The 23,433-nt window shown below is 37.4% G+C and overlaps 1 protein-coding gene across 6 annotated transcripts in view; it reads left to right on the forward strand.

Moving 5' to 3' along the window:
* The window catches only part of MBTPS2 (membrane bound transcription factor peptidase, site 2), a 49,301-nt gene extending 27,335 nt beyond the window's left edge, over positions 1-21,966 (forward strand). The window contains exons 8-13 of one of the 6 annotated variants that reach the window (XM_032840853.1): positions 5,682-5,776; positions 6,130-6,325; positions 7,710-7,785; positions 9,297-9,515; positions 18,298-18,394; positions 21,770-21,966. In XM_032840853.1, coding sequence (XP_032696744.1) covers positions 5,682-5,776; positions 6,130-6,325; positions 7,710-7,785; positions 9,297-9,515; positions 18,298-18,349 — 638 coding nt within the window. In that variant the 3' untranslated portion in view covers positions 18,350-18,394; positions 21,770-21,966. Of the gene's footprint in view, positions 1-5,681; positions 5,777-6,129; positions 6,326-7,709; positions 7,786-9,296; positions 12,211-18,297; positions 18,465-21,769 lie in introns of those variants that run through there. The other 5 variants (XR_004380676.1, XM_032840852.1, XM_032840855.1 and 2 more) reach the window with 5 other exon arrangements.
* Positions 21,967-23,433: the final 1,467 nt, after the last annotated feature.

Genomic DNA, 23,433 nt, shown 5'->3' on the forward strand with positions numbered 1-23,433 from the left:
TACCAGATTAATTTTTAATGGCAGACTTGACCACTGGGGCTGTGGACATTTTTAAGAAAGCTATGGATTAATAGTATTTTACATGTATCTAGATATGGTTTTTTATCCTTCATTATAAACATTGGGGAAACATACAGCTAAATATGGTAATACAAAGTGGCCAGTAATCCAAAAGTGATGATTTGTGTTCATTTTGGAGTGGAATTTAGTATGCATAATTAAAATTCTAGGAATTTATACCACTGCAGAAAAATAAAGCCACCTTAGAAAGATCTGACCCTGGAAGTGCATGTAAGCTGCCCCAACCAGTCATATCTGGCCACTTACCTCTCACGGTATATTATTAAATTTTTAAAAATATAGTCAAGCAGACTGGATGTTCTTCTTAAAAGTATTAACAAATAGAGTTCTGTCAAGTTAGAAAAATGTAGTTAATCTACCTTATGACTTAAATTGTTTAGACCTACTTTTTCTTCTGTTAATTCTTTCCTTTTTTCTCTTTCCTGAAAGCATTGTCTTGAGTAAGAAAGGCTATGCTAAACAAGTCCACCATTTGAACTACATTTTCAGGATCATGAGATTGAAAACTAAAGGCGACTGGGTGGCTCAGTTGCTTCATAGGTGGCTGCCTTCAGCTCACGTTATGATCCCAGGGTCTTGGGATCAAGTCCCACATCGGGCTCCTTACTCAGTAGGGGAGCCTGCTTCTTCCTATCCCTCTGCCCCTTCCCCTGCTTGTGTGCTCGCTCGCTCTCTCTCTCTTTGTCAAATAAATAAATAAAATCTTCTTTTAAAAAACAGCAACTGCTCCCTAAAATGAAGCTTTGAGCTCAGATTCAGACAGCCCCCTTGAATAGCCTGCATTCCTATTCAGAGGAGGCAAGAGTATATCCCTGTAACTGCCTGGCAGTGAGAATATTGTCCTGTCCTACATATCTTTACCTCAAGTGAGAAAAGACCCTTCCCCACCTGGTTTAAGATAATAAGAAGAAGTTTTCAGAAAGACTTTCCATATATTTTGAGTACCTAGATTGTTTTTATGCCTGAATCTTCTTTAATGTTTGAAGTAAAGTATCTCTTTTTCCATTGTGAACGTCAAGTTATGATCCAAAGGTTTTTTTGCTATCCTAAACTGAAGAGATAATGTGTGTGTGTGCATGTGTCTGTGTGTGTATGTTTATAATTTTTTAACTACTGGTTACTAGGTGATGCTGATAAAAATTCTACTGTGGAACTAAGAATAAATAACTAGGCTTACCTCCCTATGTTGGAGCCCTAACTACATTTTTATATTTAATGTAAGAAAATTGTTCAGTTCATTTTAGTAATATAGAAAGTAGTAGGGGGGCGCCTGGGTGGCTCAGTGGGTTAAAGCCTCTGCCTTCGGCTCAGGTCATGATCCCAGGATCCTGGGATCGAGCCCCACATCAGGCTCTCTGCTCCGCGGAGAGCCTGCTTCCTCCTCTCTCTGCCTGCCTCCCTGCCTACTTGTGATCTCTCTCTCTCTCTCTCTGTCAAATAAATAAAATCTTTAAAAAAAAAAAAAGCAGTAGGGACTATGAACTGTAGATTGAAAAAGTCTCTTCTTTCCAGTCTTATTCTAAAATTAACCTCTGGTAGGGTACCTGGCTGGCTCAGCCAGTGGAGCTTGCAACTCTCAATCTCAGGGTTGTTAAGTTTGAGCCCCACATTAGGAGTAGAGATTACTCTTTTAAAAAAAAATTAAAAATATAATAAAATAAGCCTCTGGTCTAGACTAGTCTTTAGAGGCTAGACTATGTCAACAACTGTGTTGAGGCCCATCTTAGGGCATATTTATAGAATGCAGATTCTCCCTGTAGTAGAATTCTGCCACTGATCTGTTCTTGAATTACCTAATTATCTCCCAGACTGAGGAGATTTAAGGGACAATTCTAATCATCTAGAGTTAAATTCAACCTATGAATGCCTCCGGGGCCTCTCATTGCGGTCTTGAATTCTCATTCTAAAGTAGAATTAGATTGGCCTCTCATCCTTAAAACAACTATGTATACTAATGTGAAAATTGTCTGTGGCATCCCTATCTTATAGGTTAAGAAAGGAGTTACAAAAATTGGCTTAGCAACTTGTCCTTAAATGTGACCCAGTAGAAAAGATTATAAAATAGTTTTTAAAACTACACCTTCTTTTAATGGATAAACAGAAATATCAAATTTACTTCTCAAATCACAACAAAATATTTAACTCTTTATTGGAAAATTATGTTTGTCAGGAGGTATTTAAACTTGTCAGGATGGCCACAGCCATGATTTATGTTTTGGTTGGAATAATCACCATAGGAAGAAGTCATAACATAGAGGTTGCAAATTGGTGATAGCCCAGAGGCCAAAGCCAACCTCAACAGATACATTTGGTTTGGCCTGTGTGGTATTTTTTTTAATATGAATATTAATTAGATGCCAATGATTAAAATTCAAGAGGTTTCACGTGAATGTACAGATTTCAGATTTCTTTTGGAATAAAATAGATGATCTGTGAAATCAGGGCCCCAAGTTGAGTAGCCTAGCTGCTGATCCCTTAAAACAGGATGTATGTTTCCTAATTCATCACAGTCCCAACACTTCCTATTTTTTCCAAACACTATGCACTTCATTTATTTGCTTCCTGGTTGGCCCCTTTAAGCATTTGTGTTACCAGACATGCTGTATCAAAAGTGATATCAGATTCTTGACTTTCAATTCTGTATTGCATACATTCCTCCAAGAAAAGTTAGTGGTCAAGCATCAGATGTAAATTTTGTAAATAATTACTAAAACAAAGGCAAATGGCATAGAACATCATTTATGTAGTCAATGTATATTGAGTTATGTACCTTATGTAAGATTGAGAAATTTTTTTCTCAAGGAGCTCAATCTAGTCAAGGATATAGACCATGTGATAGGGATTAAGGAGTGTACTTGTGATGAGCACTGGGTGAGGTATGGAAGTGTTGAATCACTATATTATACCTGAAACGAATACTACACCGTATATTAACCAATTGGAATTTAAATAAAAACTTCTTTAAAAAAGAAGCAGACCATAGCCATATTATTGTGGTACAAAGTTAACTGTGGGTAATGACGGGAATTGGTGGAGTTATGGGAATTGGTGGCAATCAGTCTTGACTGAGAAGAGGAGGGCAGATTTCATAGCAGCGGCCCTTGAGTTGGGCCTCAGCAGTGAGTTTAATTTCAGGAGGCCAAGATAGAAATGAACCTCGTAACCATAGACTAGAAAGTGGTCAGGGAACTGCTGGTAACTTGGTTCAGCAAGTTAATGGTATGAGATAAGATGATAAAAGAAGTCTCTAGTCTCTCTATTTTAGTCTATGGAATTTAGCATTATTTGGGAGCAGTGCAATCTTTGGAAGTTTTGGATTAGAGGAGTTATAGTCTCATAGTTCTACATTGGAAGGTTAATCTGAACCATTCAGTATGTAGGAAAAGCTTGCATGTGTTGGCTAGCTGATGAGCAAACAAGACTTACTAGGATTCTTCAAATGGATCACATGAGAGGAAGTAGAATCTATACTCAAATGGGAATATACAGGGAGAAAAATAATAAGGAGGTTAAAATTGGTGGGACTTGGCAACTAATCAGAGAGAACATTGAAATTGTAGCCTGAATTGGTAAAAAATAAAAAATCCTAAACAACTTTTTACCTTATACTTTACAGTTAGGGCTGATGAATGATTACAGGCACAGGTTTGTCTGTGCCATTAGATAGTCACAGTTTGCTTTCATATTTCAAAGACAACTCATCATCCCAAATTTAAATGCCTATTCAATCATGCTAAGAAAACAAATCAAAACTACCCACACAGCCAAGCAATGCAGAGGAGAAACTGATTTGTCAGCTAGTTTTTGTCATCTCTGTTTTGTTCTTCGTTTTATGTTGGCCAAGGAAAGATGGTGACAGTCTAACCAATACAAGATGTCTTTTTTCCTTTCTTTTTTAAGTAGGATCCCCACTGGGTGTGGAACCCAGTGCAGGGCTGAACTCTCTCAACCTGAGATCAAGACCTGAGCCGAGATCAGGTGTCAGACACTTAATGGACTGAGTCACCCAGGCACCCCTCAAATAACCTAGTTTTTTTTTAAACTGTTTTGGGGTGTCTGGCTGGCTCAGTAGTAGAGCATCTGACTCTTGAGCTCAGGGTCAGGAGTTCAAGCCAACCGTTGGGTATAGAGATCACTTAAATAAATAAAACTTAAAAAAAAAACTCTTCACTGCAAACAACTGATGGCAAAAATAGAAAATCCTTATAAAATCACATTGCATCTCAACTAAGATTTTCATGCCAGTGCTTCTGAAGACACTCTTGTAATAGAAAAACTTCCTGTGGACTGGAAAAATGTACTTTTTTTTTTTTGGTAGTTCTGTGGTAACTTTGCTCTTGAGTCTATCTTCCTTAGCACATCTGAGTATGGTAGTGCGAATATAAGATTCTAAGTTTAATTGGTCCCTGCTGCACATCGATTTATGCTTTACAAGTTTGATATGCTGAATACAGGAAACCTTCCAAAATAAATACATGGAAATAATTTTTTATCCCACCTGTATCAATGACTTAGTTTTCTTATTCTGCCCTAGATACAAGTGAGGCAGTCTAGCAAAGAACTTTTAAAAATAAATGAATGATGGGAATAAAAAGTTGCCCTGTTTCCATTGTCTTCCAAAAATGGTAACTGGATTACTGGTAGGCAGTCAAATATTGCACATCTCTGTGGTCAAATTGGGCTGCCCTGATTTTATGAGGAAAGGCCCAAGGTAAGCATGGAGGTAAGATAGATATTTGCTATAATAGGGATTTTAGGGATAAGAGCCTCTTAGGCATCCTCTCGCCCATTCTGCTAACAGTATAATGCAGGAACTCAGTAGTAATCCTAGATCAGTAGCATTATAGCTGCTAATAGTGGCTCATTAAATATTTGTGCTTGACCTGCTGGAGTTATTGCAAAACCTGCTGAGACCCTGGAACTCCAGCTTTATTTGAGGCAAGTTTATGTGAGGACAGTTAATCTAGGGTAAGTACTGCTTTTTTAAAAATTTATTTATTTGACAGAGAGAGAGATCACAACTAGGCAGAGAGGCAGGCAGAGAGAGAGAGGAGGCAGGCTCCCCGCTGAGCAGAGAACCTGATGCGGGGCTCCATCCCAGGACCCTGAGATCATGACCCGAGCCAAAGGCAGAGGCTTAACCCACTGAGCCACCCAGGCACCCCTATAGTACTGCTTCTTGATTCCAAGCTGGACGCATCTCTTTTTGTAATATCATGTCCTTTTTTTGTACCATAAAGTCACTGCAGCAAGTAGCCTGTCAAACTGAACCCTCAATCACACAATTGTTTCCAAATTCATGTGCATTTTACTTACATTTTTGTCTTGAAAGCAAAATTTTTATTACAAATGTACTTCTGGGGGCGCCTGGGTGGCTCAGTCATTAAGCATCTGCCTTCAGCTCAGGCCATGATTCCAGGGTCCTGGGATCGAGCCCCACATCGGGCTCCCTGCCCACAGGAAGCCTGCTTCTCCCTCTCCCACTCCCACTGCTTGTGTTCCCTCTCCTGCTGTGTCTTTCTCTGTCAAATAAATAAGTAAAAAAAATTTTTTTAAATGTACTTCTGTATAACAGATTCTAAAAAATTATTTCTCTCCAGCATACAAACGGCTAGATGGTTCGACCGAATGTTGTAACAATCACAGCCTCACGGATGTGTGCTTTTCCTACAGAAATAACTTTAATAAGCGTTTGGTGAGTTGTCCCTTGCTTGTCTGATACAGTCTTTACTAAATAATCATATAGATCTAAAATGGAATCTCTGAAAACTTTTCCCTTTTGCTTTGTGTTGTTTTATTAACATTTCTACATTTCACTTGCCACGTTTCAACTGAGACTTCTCAACAATTTACAGGTGTGATACCTTATTTGGCCAAAGTGGAATATTTGAATCTAATTTATAGTAGGTGCACATGAATGGCATTTCTTCTCTGTGAATTTGTTCCTTATATTCTCTGTGACATAAAAGATATTAAAAACCTGTAACTTTCTTGTTTTCTTGTTAGTAAATTATTTTTAGTATTGACTAATTAATATTTTGTTCATAGCACACATGCTTACCTGCCCGGAAAGCAGTTGAAGCCACGCAAGTTTGTAGAACCAATAAAGATTGTAAAAAAAGTTCAAGTTCAAGTTTCTGTATAATACCTTCTTTGGAAACTCATACTCGCTTAATAAAAGTGAAACATCCACCTCAAATTGATATGTTGTATGTAGGCCATCCACTGCACCTTCACTACACAGGTGAGTGTTTATTGTGGTCAACCCCCAAAATCATTAAGATGGTATATATTCTCCATGGCAGAAACTCAGTACAAATCCTATGTTAATTTTATTTATTATAAATGTGACCACTTTTCAAAGTCTTATTGACTTGTTCGTAAGTGTTGTATGAAATTTACCATTAGGAAAATAATCTGAATTTATGAAGCAAGATGGAGCTGATTCCCATGTCTGCCTATAGAGAGTAATGTATTTTCTTTTCACCACCATTTATTCCCAAGTCACATAGGTGCTCTCTCAGATGTTCTCTGAGAGCTTATTATATCTCTCCAAACTCCCAAAACAGTGGCAAGAGCAACATATCCCAGAGAATCCAGGAGTCATTGTGTTAAGACTATAATTTATGTATAACACATGAATTTTATATGAATATAATTTTCAAAACTGGGCCAGCATAATTGTTTCAACAGTGGCTACATGATTGGACTAAATAGATAGCTTCTCCATATGGCTGAAGATCATATGATCCAACTCGTTTTGTTGTTTTTTTATAACAATTGTATTGAAATATAATTCACATACCATGTATTTGACCCTTTTAGGGTGTACAATTGAAGAGTTTTTAATATATTCAGAGTTGTGTCACCATCACCACAATCTAGGTCTAGAATATTTTCATCACCCCAAAAAGAAACCCCATATCCATTAAGCAGTCAGTTCTCATTTCTTCCCAACCCCGCCCCCCCACCTCTTAGCAACCACTAATCTACTTTCTATAAGTTTGCCTGTTCTGCACATTTCATATAAGTAGAATATTTTGTGACTGACTTCTCTCACTTAGTGTAATGTGTTTAAGGTTCACCCATGGTATAGCAGGCGTCAGTATGCCCTTCCTTTTTATGGCCAAATATTCCATTCTGCGGACATACCACATTCTCTTTATCCATTCCTCAGTTGATGAATATGTAGGTTTTATGTTACTCTTTAAAACGCTCTCCCATTGCTTCATAGTCATATTCTGAGTTACAACCTGGGTCATTCTTCTTTTTAATTAATAGTTAGAATTAATATGATTTTAAGGTTATACCTCTTTGAAGGATAAGGACTCTTGATAAATTCTGCCATAGTTTTTAAGTCAGTCTCTGTATTTGGTAGTCATACTTGGTATACAGTCGAATGTAAGTACACACTGGGACATGAATTTCTATATTCCACTATATTTATTAGGTGTTCTAGAATAATTGTTTTATATGTGGGGCATATAGGCTGCCTGCATATGTTTGGGAAGGGCTTTCTCAACCAATTTAATAGGCTAGCCTAATTTTTTACCATATAGAAAAATTTTTATAATACTGTTACTTACCTGTATGAACAATATTCATTATTCCTTATTTTTCTTTTTTAGTGAGCATCACCAGTTTTATCCCACGTTTCAACTTTCTAAGCATAGATCTGCCTGTGGTTGTGGAGACATTTGTCAAGTATCCTTTCTGGCGTGAAGAATGTTTTTAAAAGTGTTACTAGGAACATGATCAGGCTTACCTTGAATAGAGCATGCACGCACCTTAATAATATCGATTGATTGCTAACAACTAAAAAGGAGACTTTAAAGTTGAAAAAGATCAAATTGTAACTAGGAGGGAAGAAGTCAGAGGAGAGAGAGAGATTGGGGAAGGAAAAAAGTTAAGATATGGAAGAAAAGGAACCGAGACTATAAATTGAGAGTTGAATTTACTGATCTAAGACGCCTTAGTAAGTTTATAAAGATTGAAAGCTTCAGTTTCTACCATGGTGACGAATTCTGCCCTCTCTGAGCCCGTTAACTCTGACTAAATGGAGGAATGAGTAAGGGAGACCGAACTGGTTTCCACTATCAAAATAGCAATTCAGAGGATAATACCTTGAGTTCTTCAGCATATTTTGTTTGAATATAAAACTTGATTTTTTAAATCCATCATTAGGAGGAATCTGAACAAACCGAGCAGTTTGTAAGGGTTCTTTCTTTTCGTCACTTTTTTTAAACTTTCTAGATTTTAAGTTTATATCTAAGTATGGATCTTTTTTATTCAATTCCATTATAGTTAACATTTCATTGTTACATCAGTTTCATGTGCACAATACATATTTTTGTCGCTTTTAAATCATCTTCATTTCTTTCAATAATTTGCAGAAATGTGAAAGGGAAAACAAATGAGCAGTTACTGGAAAATATGTACAATCAAGATTCTACCTTGTAGATTGTACCTTTGTCTCAGAGATTTATGATAGACATAACCTTATAGATGATAATAAAATAGTTATGTTATAGTTATATTTACTCTATCACCTCATAGATAATAGTAAAATAGAGTTGAAGGGGCCAAAATCTTTATGTTTCCTAAGATAAGTTAGTACTTTGTAAGGATCAAAAAATGATTTTCCCTTATTTCTAGTTGCTTCCACATTCGTTTCCCTCCTTGTGTCATTAGATTACAAAGACTCAGTCTTCCTCTGAGTTTGTTACAGATTGCTTTAGTTTGCAAATGGTTGGCCTTTATTTTTCTAGTCAAGGTTTTTGAGCTTTAAAATAATATAAATAATTTGTTTGAAATAGTAGAGATCTGGATTGCCTGGGTGGCTGTCAGTTGAGCAGCCAGCTCTTGGTTTTGGCTCAAGTCATTGTCTCAGGGTTGTGGGATGGAACCCCTCATGGGGCTCCTTGCTCAGTGAGAAGTCTGCTTCAGGATTCTCTCTCTCTCTCCCCATCTGCCCCTCCCCCTTGCTCACCCACGTTCTCTCTCTCTCTCTCTCTCAAATAAATCTTTTAAAAAATAAATAAGTAAATACCAGGATATAAGAAGGAATATCCTGTACTAGGGGGCAGAAATTTAAAGAAAGTAGGGAAGTCAAGTATAATCTCAAATGTAGTCCTAGTAAAATATCTTCTTCTGATTACTAAATATGTGTTTTCCACTCAGACTTCACAGTCGGCTCCTTAACTCATTTTAACCAGGTACCTGATTTCTCTCTCAGGAGCTCTGGCTATTGTTAATGCAGTGCCCTGCTTTGCCTTGGATGGTCAGTGGATTTTAAACTCTTTCCTAGATGCTACCCTTACCTCAGTGATTGGAGACAATGACATCAAAGATCTGATAGGATTTTTCATCTTGCTTGGTGGTAGTGTACTTCTGGCTGCCAACGTGACCCTGGGACTCTGGATGGTTACAGCACGGTAATGTTTGCATTCATCTTGCAGAATGATACTTTATATGAAAGAGAAAGCATTTCCTTAAAATTACATTTTAACCAACAACTTTAAGCTCCTCCTGTATCAGAATATCCAAACTCTGGAATGGGGGATAAACAGAAGAAATGAAAGGCATAGTCCCTGACCACATCCTACTTTTAAAGACTGAACTTAACAAATTTCAGATGCTTGTGAAACAATTTCTAAACAAGTGAAAATTCATATTAAACCATTCTGTGTGACTATATATCATACTGCAGTAGTGTAAAGGAGAAGAGAATTGGTTGGAATTAATTGGGGCAAACTATCTGAAAAAGCATCATTAACCCAGATTTGAAGAAGACCAGACTCTGGCCAACTGGAAGGGTGAGCATTTCCTTGGCCTACCTCTCTTGTCTTCTTTCTTAGTTTGAAAAGTATTTTAAGATTTATTGATAGATTATTTTGTACTCTGACAACTGAGGTCTGATTACAATTAATAAAATTCTATAAAAGCATCTGCTGACATGAAAGGGAAAATCTTTGTTAAATGATACCAAATAAGGGAACAAAGTAGGAGGTAGGGCTTACAATGACACATGCTTTGCCCTACAAGAGTTGCCTCTTTGATAAAATGTCCCCGTACGTACCCTCATAAAGCAGCACTGTGTTCTGACATTCAGAGTGAGCTACAAGAAGTATCTTCCACTTGCAGCATGTGAGCTGAGAAAGTTAAAGTTAAGTGTCAGAACTGAGCCTGGTCTTCTAACAGATCACGAGACAGATCTGCTGCAGTCCTGGTTACTATTCTCCACAAAGCTTTGAAGCTCAGAACCCTTTCAGGGTAGACGTTTTCTCTTGTGCTGCTGGGGTTATCTGGGGCCTAGGTCCTGGGTTCCTGCTTTCAAGGAGCAACTACCGTAAGCTCTCAACCATACTCTGTCCTCACCAGCAGCTTCCATGTTTCTCTTTATTGACTGTAAACACCCAGTCCTTGCTTTCCATCTTTCTCCTAAGCTACCTCTATGGGTCCACGGAAGACTTGGTAGTACAGTGAGAATGGCTACACATGAGTACAGATGTGGATTTGCCAGAGCCTGGGAACTGACTCTTGAGCCCAAAAGAGCCCTGAGTAGTTCAAGGTCTTTTGGACTGGAGCTGGAACCCTGGAAGACCCAGGAAGTCAACAGGCCACTGTGAAACTCTTGGTCTTCTAAGTGTCTGAGCGTACTGTTCTTTGTTGAAAAATACGTGCTTCCTTCATACACTCAAGAACATTAACAACTGTGTACCCAACTTTTTCACTAAGTGAGGCATTCCATGGGGTTCACCTTTTTATGATTATTGAGCTGCTCTTCAGCAATAAAGGTTTTTAATTTTTAAGAAGTTCTTTAGACTGTATTGCAAATTTGCCTGCCTTCTTAAATAGAAATTATTTATTGAGTATACTGTTAAGATTTTATGAATGACTTGATGTCATCAGTTATTACCACTACTAAAATCATACAAGTTATTCTTTTATCCCAGGAAAAAGGTGGTTGTTGTATTCTTAGGTAGATAGTCATTCAGGATTAAAGTCTGTTAGCAGAGAGCTCAGACCTGTTTAGATAGTAGAACTTGGAGAATACCATGAAATACTTGCATAATTAATTTGATAACATGAACTATGCAGTTTACTAATGAACATGTTGTATATGTGCAGGTCAGTTTTTTAAAACAAAAAAATTTTAATAGAGGAAATCCTACCCATTAACTTCTTTTTCTGGGTGGGAAAAAAAAACAACAGCTACAACCAAACACCTCATTTTCTTGTAGCATTTGAACATCTTGGTCTCTTGCTCTATAGGGTCGGGATTTGAGAACCACTCTTATTAGGATAATGAGCAAATCAGTTGCATTTGCATAGAAATGGCCTCATCGTGTAAGAAAGGAAATATTATCTGTTGTCTCTTCAGCTTGATTGTGGGCACTTCTAGAGCAAGAACCATGCCATACTCGGCTTTGCATCCCTGGCACAGTGCATGAGACATCATAAATACTTAATAAACGTGGTCGAATGAATGATGAATACTGGTATTTATGGATTAGAAAAGCATGTTTCTATTTAAGTAAGCTATGAATAGTATTATTGAATATTTACTGTAAATATATGTTAACAACAAAATAACTTGGAAGGTCTTTGTGTCCCTAGTATATTATCATCTTTATGAAAATAACCCATTTTGGTTAATGTAGAACAATTAGAAAAATGAATTACTTTGAGGATTTGAAAAAAATGTGCTTTCTGTGTTGTCACGTTGTTCAACAGTACTTTATTTTCAGTGTTCTACTCTACATTGTTTACATTTTCCACAGTTTTTTAAATCACCTACAATGTGTAAAGAATGTATATATTCTTTTCATCTCAGTTGGAAAAGACATGGTTTAAACTTGACCTTTTGATAATCATTCTTATAGGGTCATTGTCATCTATTCTAACAGCAAATTTTAAACAGGCACTTCATGGATACATGGCTCTCCATCATCAGTTTGTCCTGTGGTATTTATTGAATGTCCACATACTAATTAATGGTGCACAGGTATTTTTTTCTACGGATCTTTCTTTCAACTATGCTGTAATTCATTCTTAGTATTCAAGTTGAAGATACCATAGCCACTGGCATTTGATGTTTAGCAATAAAAGAATAAATGTGTACCAGCACTCTGTGTTTTATCATATCTATGTGTTGTCTTTTTTAAAAAAAAAAAAGTGTTCTTTTCTACCAAAAGTGTTCCCTTTACATACAGTGTGATCTTCGTTTTTAAATTCTTGTTTCTAAAAGCAACCTTCAGTTTCCACTCAAGCAGTCCTTATATGAAAGTTGTTGCAGGCCACAGAAAGAAGTCTTTTTTTTTTTAAGATTTTATTTATTTATTTGACAGAGAGAGATCACAAGTAGATGGAGAGGCAGGCAGAGAGAGAGAGGGAAGCAGGCTCCCTGCTGAGCAGAGAGCCCGATGCGGGACTCGATCCCAGGGACCTGAGATCATGACCTGAGCCGAAGGCAGCGGCTTAACCCACTGAGCCACCCAGGCGCCCCAGAAAGAAGTCTTAAAAAAAAAAAAGATTGTATTTATTTGAGAGAAAAAGATAGCAAGAGAGAGCACAAGTGGGGAGAAGAAGAAGCAGGTTCCCAGCCGAGGAAGGAGCCTGATGTGGGACCCAATCCTAAGACCCTGGGATCATGATCTGAGCCGAAGGTGGACGCTTAACTAACTGAGCCACCCAGGCACCTAAAAGAAGTCTTTTTTAAATAAGATTCCTGTGCTCCCACTACTGCTTTGGAGGACTGTCACGTTTCCTTTCAGTAGTGTCCAATAGAAGTCTTCTCTATTTCTTAGGAATTCATGGAAATGTATTGCAACTCTGACATTTGGTTCATCTTGAACTTTTGCTCTAGCACTCCCTCCCTTGTCCACAGTGCCAGCCTCAATCTCTCTCTCCCTCTCTTTCTCTCTCTCCCCCTCCCCACGCTCTCTCACTTTCCCTCTCTACACACCCCACACACACACACACATGGGCACACATTCTCTTTCTAGATTACCTAAAGGCCAGATAAAATAGGCTGGAAATTTAGCCCAAATCCTGATTGGCTGGCATCATTCCACTCCTGCTTTTTGCCTCTGATCCCATTCTGCTACAATTAAGAGCCACAAGACTAGATGACTGATTATCTAAACCACTTTTTTTAGCAGCTTAAGATAGAATTAAATATTATAAAATTTACCTGTTTAATATGTACAATTCACTGGGTAAACTACTTTTCTTTCAATGACTACTCAAAAAACAATAGTATACATAGGCTTTAGTATAAACTAACTTTTAAGCAAATGAACATGTGATAAAACACTGGGAAGTAAGAAAATGTTTCATTTATTTCACAGCTTTTAACTCGCAAGTGGTTTTCAATACTAGAATAGAGTTTAAATAAATCATTTTTAAGGTTAAGCATGTAAAGGGGTGCCTGGCTGGCTCAGTCAGTAGAGCATGCAGCTCTTGATCTCAGAGTTGTGAGTTCAAGTCCCATATTGGGTGTAGAGATTACTTAATAAAGCATGTGAAGGTGCCTTGGGTAGCTCAGTCGGTTAAGCATCCGACTCTTGATTTTGACTCAGGTCATGACTCAAGGCTGTGAGATTGAACCCCATGTCAGGCTCTATGCTGGGTGTGGAGCTTGCTTAAGATTCTATCTCCCTCTCCCTCTGCTCTTCCCCCTGCTAAAAAAAAATAAATAAATAAATAAATAAAGCATGTGGATATATTTTCTTTGAGACAATACAGTTTTTTTTTAATATATTTTTTTTAATTTGACAGATCACAAGTAGGCAGAGAGGCGGGCAGGGGGTGGGGGCGGGGAGTCAGGCTCCCTGCTGAGCAGAGAGCCCAACGTGGGGCTCCATCCCAGGACCCTGAGACCATGACCTGGGCCAAAGGCAGAGGCTAAACCCACTGAGCCACCCAGACACCCCGAGATAATACACCTTTTTAATCAGTGTATTTGCAAGCTCCTCTTGGTGTTTTGGCCATATCTTAGTTTTATTTAGCTAAAGATTGATGGATATTCAATAATCATCCCTTCTTATTAACTGATCATTTCTCAGATTTTTCTGCTGATGTGCTCTTGACACTCTTCAGAAGAGAGAAAAATGCAGAAAGATCTAAGAGTAGAACCCTGTAATTGGCTGTCCATCCTACAAAATTGAAGTCTTGCTTTATCTTAAGTTTATGTAAATTTTGCACTCAGTCTAGTATCTAAAACCAGTTCTCTTAAAGATACGAAACTCTAAACTGTGAGAGAATTAGATGCTAAGAATATTAATATTTTTTCCATGTCTAAAACACATTGATAGAAGTAGTTTATAACAGCTGATCTGTAGACTAGTGACAGTCTATGATGGTGTTTTTGTCTATCTCTAGTGAAATGAGAAAAATATGTTAAATCTAATTACAAAATAAGGCAAATATATTTTTGTTGTTATAAGGTGCCTGCTACCCTTTATGAAGGAGTTCTCCTTTATTTAGATTATGGAAACATATACTTAAATTAACTTAGCACTTCTAGATTGCTCTGCAGAATGTCTAACTGACCCTCATCAGCAAGACATGAGGGTTCCATGTTTCCACATGCCCTTACCTCCACCCGAATTGTCTGACTTTCATGTTCTCACAGATATGTGCAAAATGTATTTACTTTTAATTGGCATTTCTCGATTAATATACTTGTTTAGCCACTTAGATTTTTCATTTTGCCAACTGCTTATTGATATCCTTTGCCGGGCTGTCCATTGAGTTTATTAAATTTTTCTTATTGATCCATAAGAATTTTTTGTATATTCTAGATGAGGAGTCAACAAACTGCAGCCTGCAAGCCAAATCCTGCTCACCACCTAGTTTTGTAAATAAGGATTTCTTAGAACATAGCCCCATTCAGGGGCACCTGGGTGGCTCAGTCATTTGAGCCTCTGACTCTTGACTTTGACTCAGGCCATTATCTTGGGGTCTTGGGATTCAAGACCCTCTTCAGTCTCTGCACTCAATGGGGAGTTTGCTAGAGTTTCTATCTCTCCCTATGCCCTTCCCCTGCTCGCTCGCTCTCTCTTTCTCTCCCTCTGAAATAAATCAATATTTTTTAAAAAACACAGCTACATTCATTCATTTATATGTTGTGTATGGCTCTGTTCATGCTACAACAGCAGAGTTGAGCAGTTCCAACAAAGACCATATGACCTCCAAAGCCTAAAATATTTACTATCTGTTTATAGAACAGCCCATGTTCTAGATATCAATCTCTTGTCCATCTTAGATGTTGCAAATAATTTTTCCATCTGTCACCCATTTATAAGTTTTATTCATGAGGTTTTGTCATTGAACAAGTTTATCTTTAGTTTGATACAGTAAAATCCATTAATTTTTTGAGTCCTGTCCTTTCCCAAAGTCACAGTAATATTCTACAATTTCTTCTATTTACTTTAGAGTTGTACTTTCACAATGAGATCTTTGATTTCTACAATATATGGTGTGAGGTAGGAAATCCAGATTCCAGGTTTATTTTTCTATGTAGCATGAACTATTTTTAAAAATAGATATAACAGTATTTTCCTTTTTAAGATTGTTAAAGCAGTTTACATGAAGTTCTTAATATGGTGCCTGGAATGTTCAAGATATTATATACTTAAATTACTTATTTTCATAAGGCAGAATTATGACATAAATTTGCCTTGACATCCCTGATCACACAGTGTCAGATCCTGCCTCCTTTTGATATGCCTCCTTGGCTTCTACTGCCTTTGGGCTCGCTCTTGTTGTCCAGGTGTCTTCTAGTCCTTGACCCTTTTAAATATTTTTTCCTCCAATCAAAATGAGCCAAAAATCATAATACTTAAGATGTTGGCTAAAGATTTTGCTCACTGAAACAATTCAAAATGACCTTTGTGGGTATGTGTACTGATAGTAACTTGGGCATTTAAACCTGCTCTTACCCAAACATTTTAACTCAGAAGGACGCACTGTGATGAACCAATATGAGAGAGAATTTGGGGTAGAATGGACTTTGAGGACTACATCAGATTATAGAAAGCTGTCTACTCTGTGCACAGTTTAGGATATTGTATTTCAAAATAAGCTATTTTTTTACATGTTCATTTTATTTTGCATTAATTAGAAAAGAGGCTATGCTTTCTTTTTTAATGTGTGTTCTTATATAGGTTTTTAAATCCACATCATTTGTCCCTATTTCCCTGCAGTAATCATCACCTTCTTACTACTTTTTATTACTCAGGACTCACATTTGTTGCAAGGGTTTACAAATACATTTGACCATACCTTACCTTCTTTTATAGGTCCCTGACTTTAATACTTTATTCCTAGCATTGTTTTCTTCCCTTTCAGTCACTTTGTTTCCCTCCTTTAATGGCTTCTAATTTTCTTTCTAGGCTGTATGTATCACCAGAAATCCACAATGGGAAGTGGGTAGCACTTTGCAATTTACAGAATGTTCACTTCTCCAGTCCAGGGCATCCCCTTTTTTGTTACAGAAATACCTGGGAAAAAGAAGTTGATAATCAGGAATTTGCTTGGAGAGTATAGAACTGGAACAGAAGGAGGGAGATCATGTGATTCCTCTGGCCTTTATAGAAAAACAATTTTCTTACTAAAAAAGAAATACACATTTGTTATAGAAAACATCTTAAAGTAAATTGTAATTGGAAAAATAGGATTATATTATAGGTTAACTGGTAAACTGCTTTTTAAACTTTATCATGTATTATAAACAATTTTCAATGTTATTAATACTCTAGTGTTATTTAAATGGATATATAATATTGCAGCATTAAATGTACCATATTCTTTCTTTTTTTTGTTTTTTTTAAATTATTTTATTTTATTTTTTTAAAGACCCCATCTATCTATTTGACAGACAGAGATTACAAGTAGGCAGAGAGGCAGTCAGAGAGAGGAGGAAGCAGGCTTCCTGCTGAGCAGAGGGTTCGATCCCAGGACCCCGGGATCATGACCCGAGCTGAAGGCAGAGGCTTTAACCCACTGAGCCACCCAGGCGCCCCCCTTTTTTTTGTTTTTAAAGTAAGGTCTACGCCCACCATGGGGCTTAAACTCAAAACCCTGAAATCAAGAGTCACATGCTCTACCAACTGAGCCAACCAGGCACCCCTGAATATGGCATAATTAACCAACCCCTATTATTTCCAGTTTTGCAGTGTTATAAACAAAGCAGTGAGGGACATACTTATAACTGAGTCTTTTTGCATATCTATGATTTTTTGGATAATTCTAGAAACTCTTATGATAATCTTAAAAGACAAATTACTGTCTCAAAATGTGAATGTTTTATATATACACATTGCCTTGTTGCGTTTACATTTTTTCTCTTAATTGGATATGTAAAAATAGCATCTCATTTTAATTTGCATTTCCTTGATTAGAAAAAAGGTTGAACATTTTAAAATGTATTTATTGGCCATTGTGTTATTTTCATTTATTCCCATCCTTTGTCCATTTTTCATGGGAATGATTATTGTCTTACTGCTTTTCATCATAAGCTCAGCTCTGCCATTTGATTTGTTACATGTGAATAAATTAAAACCACATTTAAGTATAATGCTAATGCTTATTTTTACATTTTTATATATCATGATGTGTGAACCTTTGCCTTATGTTTTCTACCTTTGGTGAAATGTTTTCAGAGTCTTCTCAAGATTTTATAAATATTCACAAACATTTTATGATCATTTTATGACTTCATTTTTTTCAAATATTATAATCTTTAATTTACATGCAATGTATTTTGATGTTGGTGCAAAGTAGGAATATAACTTTGTGCTTTGTTATCCCCAAATGATTAGCCAGTCATCTGAAAGGTGATGGCTAGTCTTAAGAGATATTTCATGCCAGCCAAGAAGTTATGAATTTATATCCTTTGGAGAGAATGGATATAATATGTGAAATTATCTCTCATTTAATAAACCATTCTTATTCATATAGGAGGCAGCTACTTATCATTAATTTTTTCAGTTTAGTAATATAGTGAATTGAGAATATGTCTTGTACTTTAATTGACAAGAGTCCTTAAATCATTTTTTTCCCTGAGGCATTTTTAGTTTTATTGAAATAGTGTTTCTCATTCCTAAGCAATATAGATTAGCAATCTGGAGATTATCCTTAATATATACATATATCATTATCTAAAGGTACTGTTTTCATCATCATCTTAATTATTTTTTTGCTTCTTAGATTTTCAAGCTTTAATTCCTCTCTCTGTGGATTGTTTAATAGTAGTCTTTAAAGGTTAAAAAAAAACTGTCTTTGGAATAGATGTCCAGACTTTAAAGTAAGTATCTTATCTTCATCTGTTTTAATTATGTAATGATTAAGTTTGGAACACTGCATTCCTTGATTACTTGTTCACATATATGCATTTTTAGTCATAATTTAAAATCATGAAAATAAGAGGTAATGAAGATATTATGAATTTGTATTTTATTTCTTATAAAATTTGAATAAATGTGCTTTTTTCCCCATTCAAAATGTTTTTCCTCTGAGATCATTGTAGTTGGTTTTTAAATTTGCCAAATTTTAGAATATGACTCTTGTAAATGCGCTATTCCAGGAGATGGCTATTGGATTTGAAAGTTTCCATTTTTTTGCTTATTCCCATTCTATAGCCACTAGAACTGATACAAATATTCTTGCATTCATTTAAGAACCATTTATTGCATACTTACTGTGTTCTTGGCACTGTTCTGGGCTCTGGGGATACAGCAATAAATAAGTCAATTTTTCTCTTTTGTATTTCGTAAGGAAAAAATACCATTTATTTTTAAAACAAAATATATATGCTAAGCATTACTAAATGTTGCAGGCATGGGGTGACAAGAGATTAAGCCAAGAAGGTTAGTAGAGACCAGGTCCTACAAATATGTTTTGGACTTTAGCCTAATTGCAAATGGGAAGTGTTTGGAAGTCTCAAGCAAAAGAGTGACATAATCATATTTGCATTTCGGTAGATCACCTTGACTAAGGATAAGGCATAGATTGGAGGGAGGCAAGTCTGGAGGTAGGGAAATTGGTTAGGAGACTATTTCACTAATTTTGGCAAGAGCTGATGGTGATATAAAATAGGATGGTGATAGTAGAGGTTGAAAGAGAGAAAGACAAATCAAAAGTAGGATCCACTCTATTTGATGGTTTCATGTGGTTTAGATTCAGGAAGGAGTCAAGAAGACTTCAGTTTTCTGGCTTAGACAATTGAATGGTGGCTAGGGAACACAAGACAAGGAGCAGTTCAATTTGGAACTCTTGAGTTTGACTGCCTGGGAGAAGTTCAAGTAGTTTGTTGGACAGACAGGTCTGGAACTCTGGAGAAATTAGTTGGAGACACCATGTATAAGCTGATTTACCCCAAATATGTGATTAAACCCATTGGAGTGGATAGTCTAGGGAGAGAAGAAAAGGAAAAGGAAAGAGTAGGTGTCCTAGGATAGAGCACTCAGGAACACCAGCATTTAGGTAAAAAGGGTACAATGGAAGAGGAAAAACGAACTTTAGAAAATTAGGAAGAAAATCACAAGTGAGAGTTTTGTATTAGAGAAAAAAAGGGAAGAGAATGTAGCAAGAAGATACCGATAACGTGAGATGTTACTGAGAGAGGCTGCCAGATGTCCATTTAGCAGTTCATAGGTGATCTTGAGAGAGCAGCCCCAGTGCAAGAGAGAAAGCTGAGCCTAGTTGTTGTGGATGGAGGGGTGGGGAGTGGGGGTGCAGGGAGAGACTGCAAATGCAGAAAACATACCCAAGAAATTCCATTTGGTGGGGTGCCTGGGTGGTTCAGTTGAGTGGGCATCTGACTCATGTTGTGATCTTGGCATCACAGGGTAGAACCTTGGGCATGGTGCAGTCAGCTTGAGGTTCTCTCTCCCTCTTTCTCTACCCCTTACCCTGCTCGTATTTGCTCTCTCTCCCTCACTCTCAAATAAGTAAGTAAGTAAACAAATAAATAAATAAATAAATAAAATCTTAAAAAACAAAGTTCTATTTGGAAGGGGTGGGGAGAAATGGGACTTGGTAAAGGATATAGAGGAAAGTGTCAGTATTGTTGTTATTGTTTTAGCAATAGGAAAACCATGGGCATGTTTTTGGTGTGATGGGAAGAACCTAAGAAAAAGAAAGCAGATCATCAAGGGAGGAGATGGGCTCCAGAGCACAAGTAGAGCAATAGCCTTCAGCAAGAGAGATGCCCTGTGTCAGAGGGGGGAAGAGGAAACATGGATGCAAATATAGTTATCTTGAATCCTAAGTGTATAGTACAGTGCTTGGCACAGAGTAGGCACTCCAGAAATCCTTGTTGAGTGAGATGGAGTTCTCCTATAGCTACAAGGAGCAGTTGAGCCAACCCCCCTTCTAGATAAGACACACTGGCAGAGGTAATTGAAGAACAGGTACAGAGTACTCAGCTCTGGGATGATAGCATTGAATTTCCTGATTTTGAGAATGTTCTATGTTTACCTAAGTTCTCGGACAACACAGGGCAGAAGTTTAGAAGTTGAAAGGGTCCAGAATAAGACAGTCTGGCATAAAAATGATTTTGAGCTGAAGACATTTGAGTTCCTAAAATGCCTTATCTGCCTAAAAGCAGGGCTTCCCAAAGGAACTCAGTTGTCATAAATCTCCTACCAGGAGCCCCTCAAATCTTTTCAAACAGGCATTGACACAAAACTATCATATCTCCCACCAGTTCTTTTAGGAGCCCATTTATCTTTCCAAAAAGCCATTTGTTTTTTCATAAGTGCCCTTTCTCCCCTCCTTCTGAGAAGTCATTTATTCTCCCATCAGTGACTCTCTGCTCCTATCTATCCCCTGGTAGATGCCAGATAAGCTCCAAATTCAAAGTGCCTTGAGTCACATTTCTTTGTGAATTCCTGTGCTGTGTGTGTAAATAAGTTTGTTTTTTCTCTTGTTTATCTGTCTAGTTTAATTTGCAGACATCAAATTATTAACCTAACAGAGTAGAGGAAAAGTTTTTTTTTTTTCTCTGATAGACTAAAGGGGCATGATATGTGAAACTTACTCTCACATGGTTCAGAGAGAGAGATAATAAAGCCAAGATGGCAAAATGTTGGGGTGCCTGTGTGGCTCTGTTGCTTAAGCATCTGCCTTAGGCTCAAGTCATGGTCCCTGCGTCCTGCGATCAAGTCCTGAGTTGGGCTCCCTGCTCAGCGGGGAGCCTGCTTCTCTCTCTCGTTCTGCCTGCTGCTCCCCCTGCTTGTGCATGCTTTCTCTCTATCTCTCTGTCAAATAAATAAATCTTTCCAAAAAATGGAAAATGTTAACAATATTTGAAGCTCAATGAAGGGCATGAGGGAGTCATTTGTATTTTTTTTCCTTTGTATTCTTGAAAATTTTGTTTGAAGTTACTTCAAAATAAAATGATTTTTTTTAAAAGAACCAGCTTCTGCATTTAGTGAATCTCCACTTTTTAACTTTCTGTTTTATTTGATTCCCAATTTCAACACTTTTTATTTCACAGCTTCCTATAAATGGCAAGCATGAGGGATTTTGAAGACAGAGCTGCTTTTTGGATTTGGGCAAATTATATCCTTGTGTTTTAATTTCTTCTTTTTGAGAATGATACCTTCAAAACTTTGTTGTGTTAACTGAAATAGTCACAAAATCGGCACTCAATAAATGTTTTCCCCTACCTTTCCAGGACCAGTTCAAATCACAGTGCCCTATGGAACCTTCCCTCATCACCTCCAAGATAAAAGTTATTTTGTATCACCCCTACATTTAGCTAAGTGGCTCTTTCATAAATTACATCTTTGAATTCTTCCAATAACCTCACAGTCATTTTCTTTGCCTTATAGATTAGGACACTTAATGAAGTTAAATGACTTGGCTAGGCTCACATAGTCAGTCAGTAGAAATGTAAGGATGAGAACTCAGGTTCTTTTAGTTCCAACTCTTGTGTTTTTTGTTACACCATAATTTGATATTTCTCCTCAAGTGTTGTTTTTAACTGTGGTAAAACATACATAACATAAAATTTGCCATTTTAGTTGTACAGCATTAAATACATTCATATCGTTATGCGACCATCACTACTGTCCATCTCCAGAACTCTTCATCTTGAAAAACTGAAACTCCATACCCATTAAGCAATAATTCCCATTCCCCTCTCTCCACAGCCCCTGAGAAACCACCATTTTACTTTGTGTCTCTGTGAATTTGACTACTATGGCTACCTCGTATGAGTGGAGTCATAAAGTATTTGGCCTTTTGTGACTGTCTTATTTTACTTAGCCTAGTGTCCTCAAGGCTTATCCATTTGTAGCATGTGTTTTATAAATATTTGTGCTCATGGCATTTACCTATGACCTCATGTGTCCTATTTCGTTTCCTGGTTTATAAAGTCCTTGAGGGCTGTGACTCTTTGTTTCCCCTTGGTTTGGCCACCCTCATAGGGCCTAGTTCATAATGGTAGTCAATGAGCTCTCTTGAGCAGATGGCTAAGGCCACTCTATAAGGTAGAAAATGAGCCTCCTTCTTACATGGTACATTCCAATTTCACACCTACCCTCAGCTACTGGAGACATGAAGATGGATGAGCATAACTGTTCTCTCTACTATTACAGTGGAAGGCCAGACATAACATAAAAAGTTTCCCCAGGTTTGGAAGGATGGCACAGGAATTTTACTCATGGATATTTAGCTCCATGCTTACTGTAAAAATCATATACGCAGTAGTCTTTAAAAAGAGGGAAAAATCTTGTAGTCATATGAGTGAAAGTTTGGTAATGTTTGTTTCCTCCCCTGAGAAAAATAAAAGTGGCTTGCCACATTCTGGTAAGAATGAACTCTTTGGATGATTGGTCATCAATCCTTGATGTCATTGGAGTGTGCTGGGGATACATTTGCCTTGCCATGCTATTTGATTATTACATAGTTCCTATACACATTAAAGGATAAAAAGGGGAGAAATGGAATAAATATTTTGAGTCCAAGTTTTAGCTCTGCCACCTACTCGTGACTTCAAGGAGGGGAAGACTTTGTAGTCCCTTCTCACTAGTACACCCATGCCTTCACCCCTGTGGAGCAACAGAACTTCAAGGGCCAACCTGGCCTCAGAGACCAGAGAGACTGTAGTCTTGTCAGGAGCAGCCCCAAGAAACTCGAAGGCCTTCATCCCCTTGTCTAACAGAAGATGCTGCTGGACCACATGCCACCAGTCCTACTCCTGAATCAGACCTCTCAAGGAGGATGTCCAAAAAGCAGAGGCCACCTGCTCCTCAGGAAGAAAGGCTATGCCCCAACCAGCCTAACTCTTCTTCAAGAAAGGTACTCAGAAGAGACACAGCCTGAGGCATGCACCCA

Source organism: Lontra canadensis, unplaced genomic scaffold, assembly GCF_010015895.1.
Source record: "Lontra canadensis isolate GAN:19392208 unplaced genomic scaffold, GSC_riverotter_1.0 scaffold116, whole genome shotgun sequence".
NCBI classification, from domain to species: domain Eukaryota; kingdom Metazoa; phylum Chordata; class Mammalia; order Carnivora; family Mustelidae; genus Lontra; species Lontra canadensis.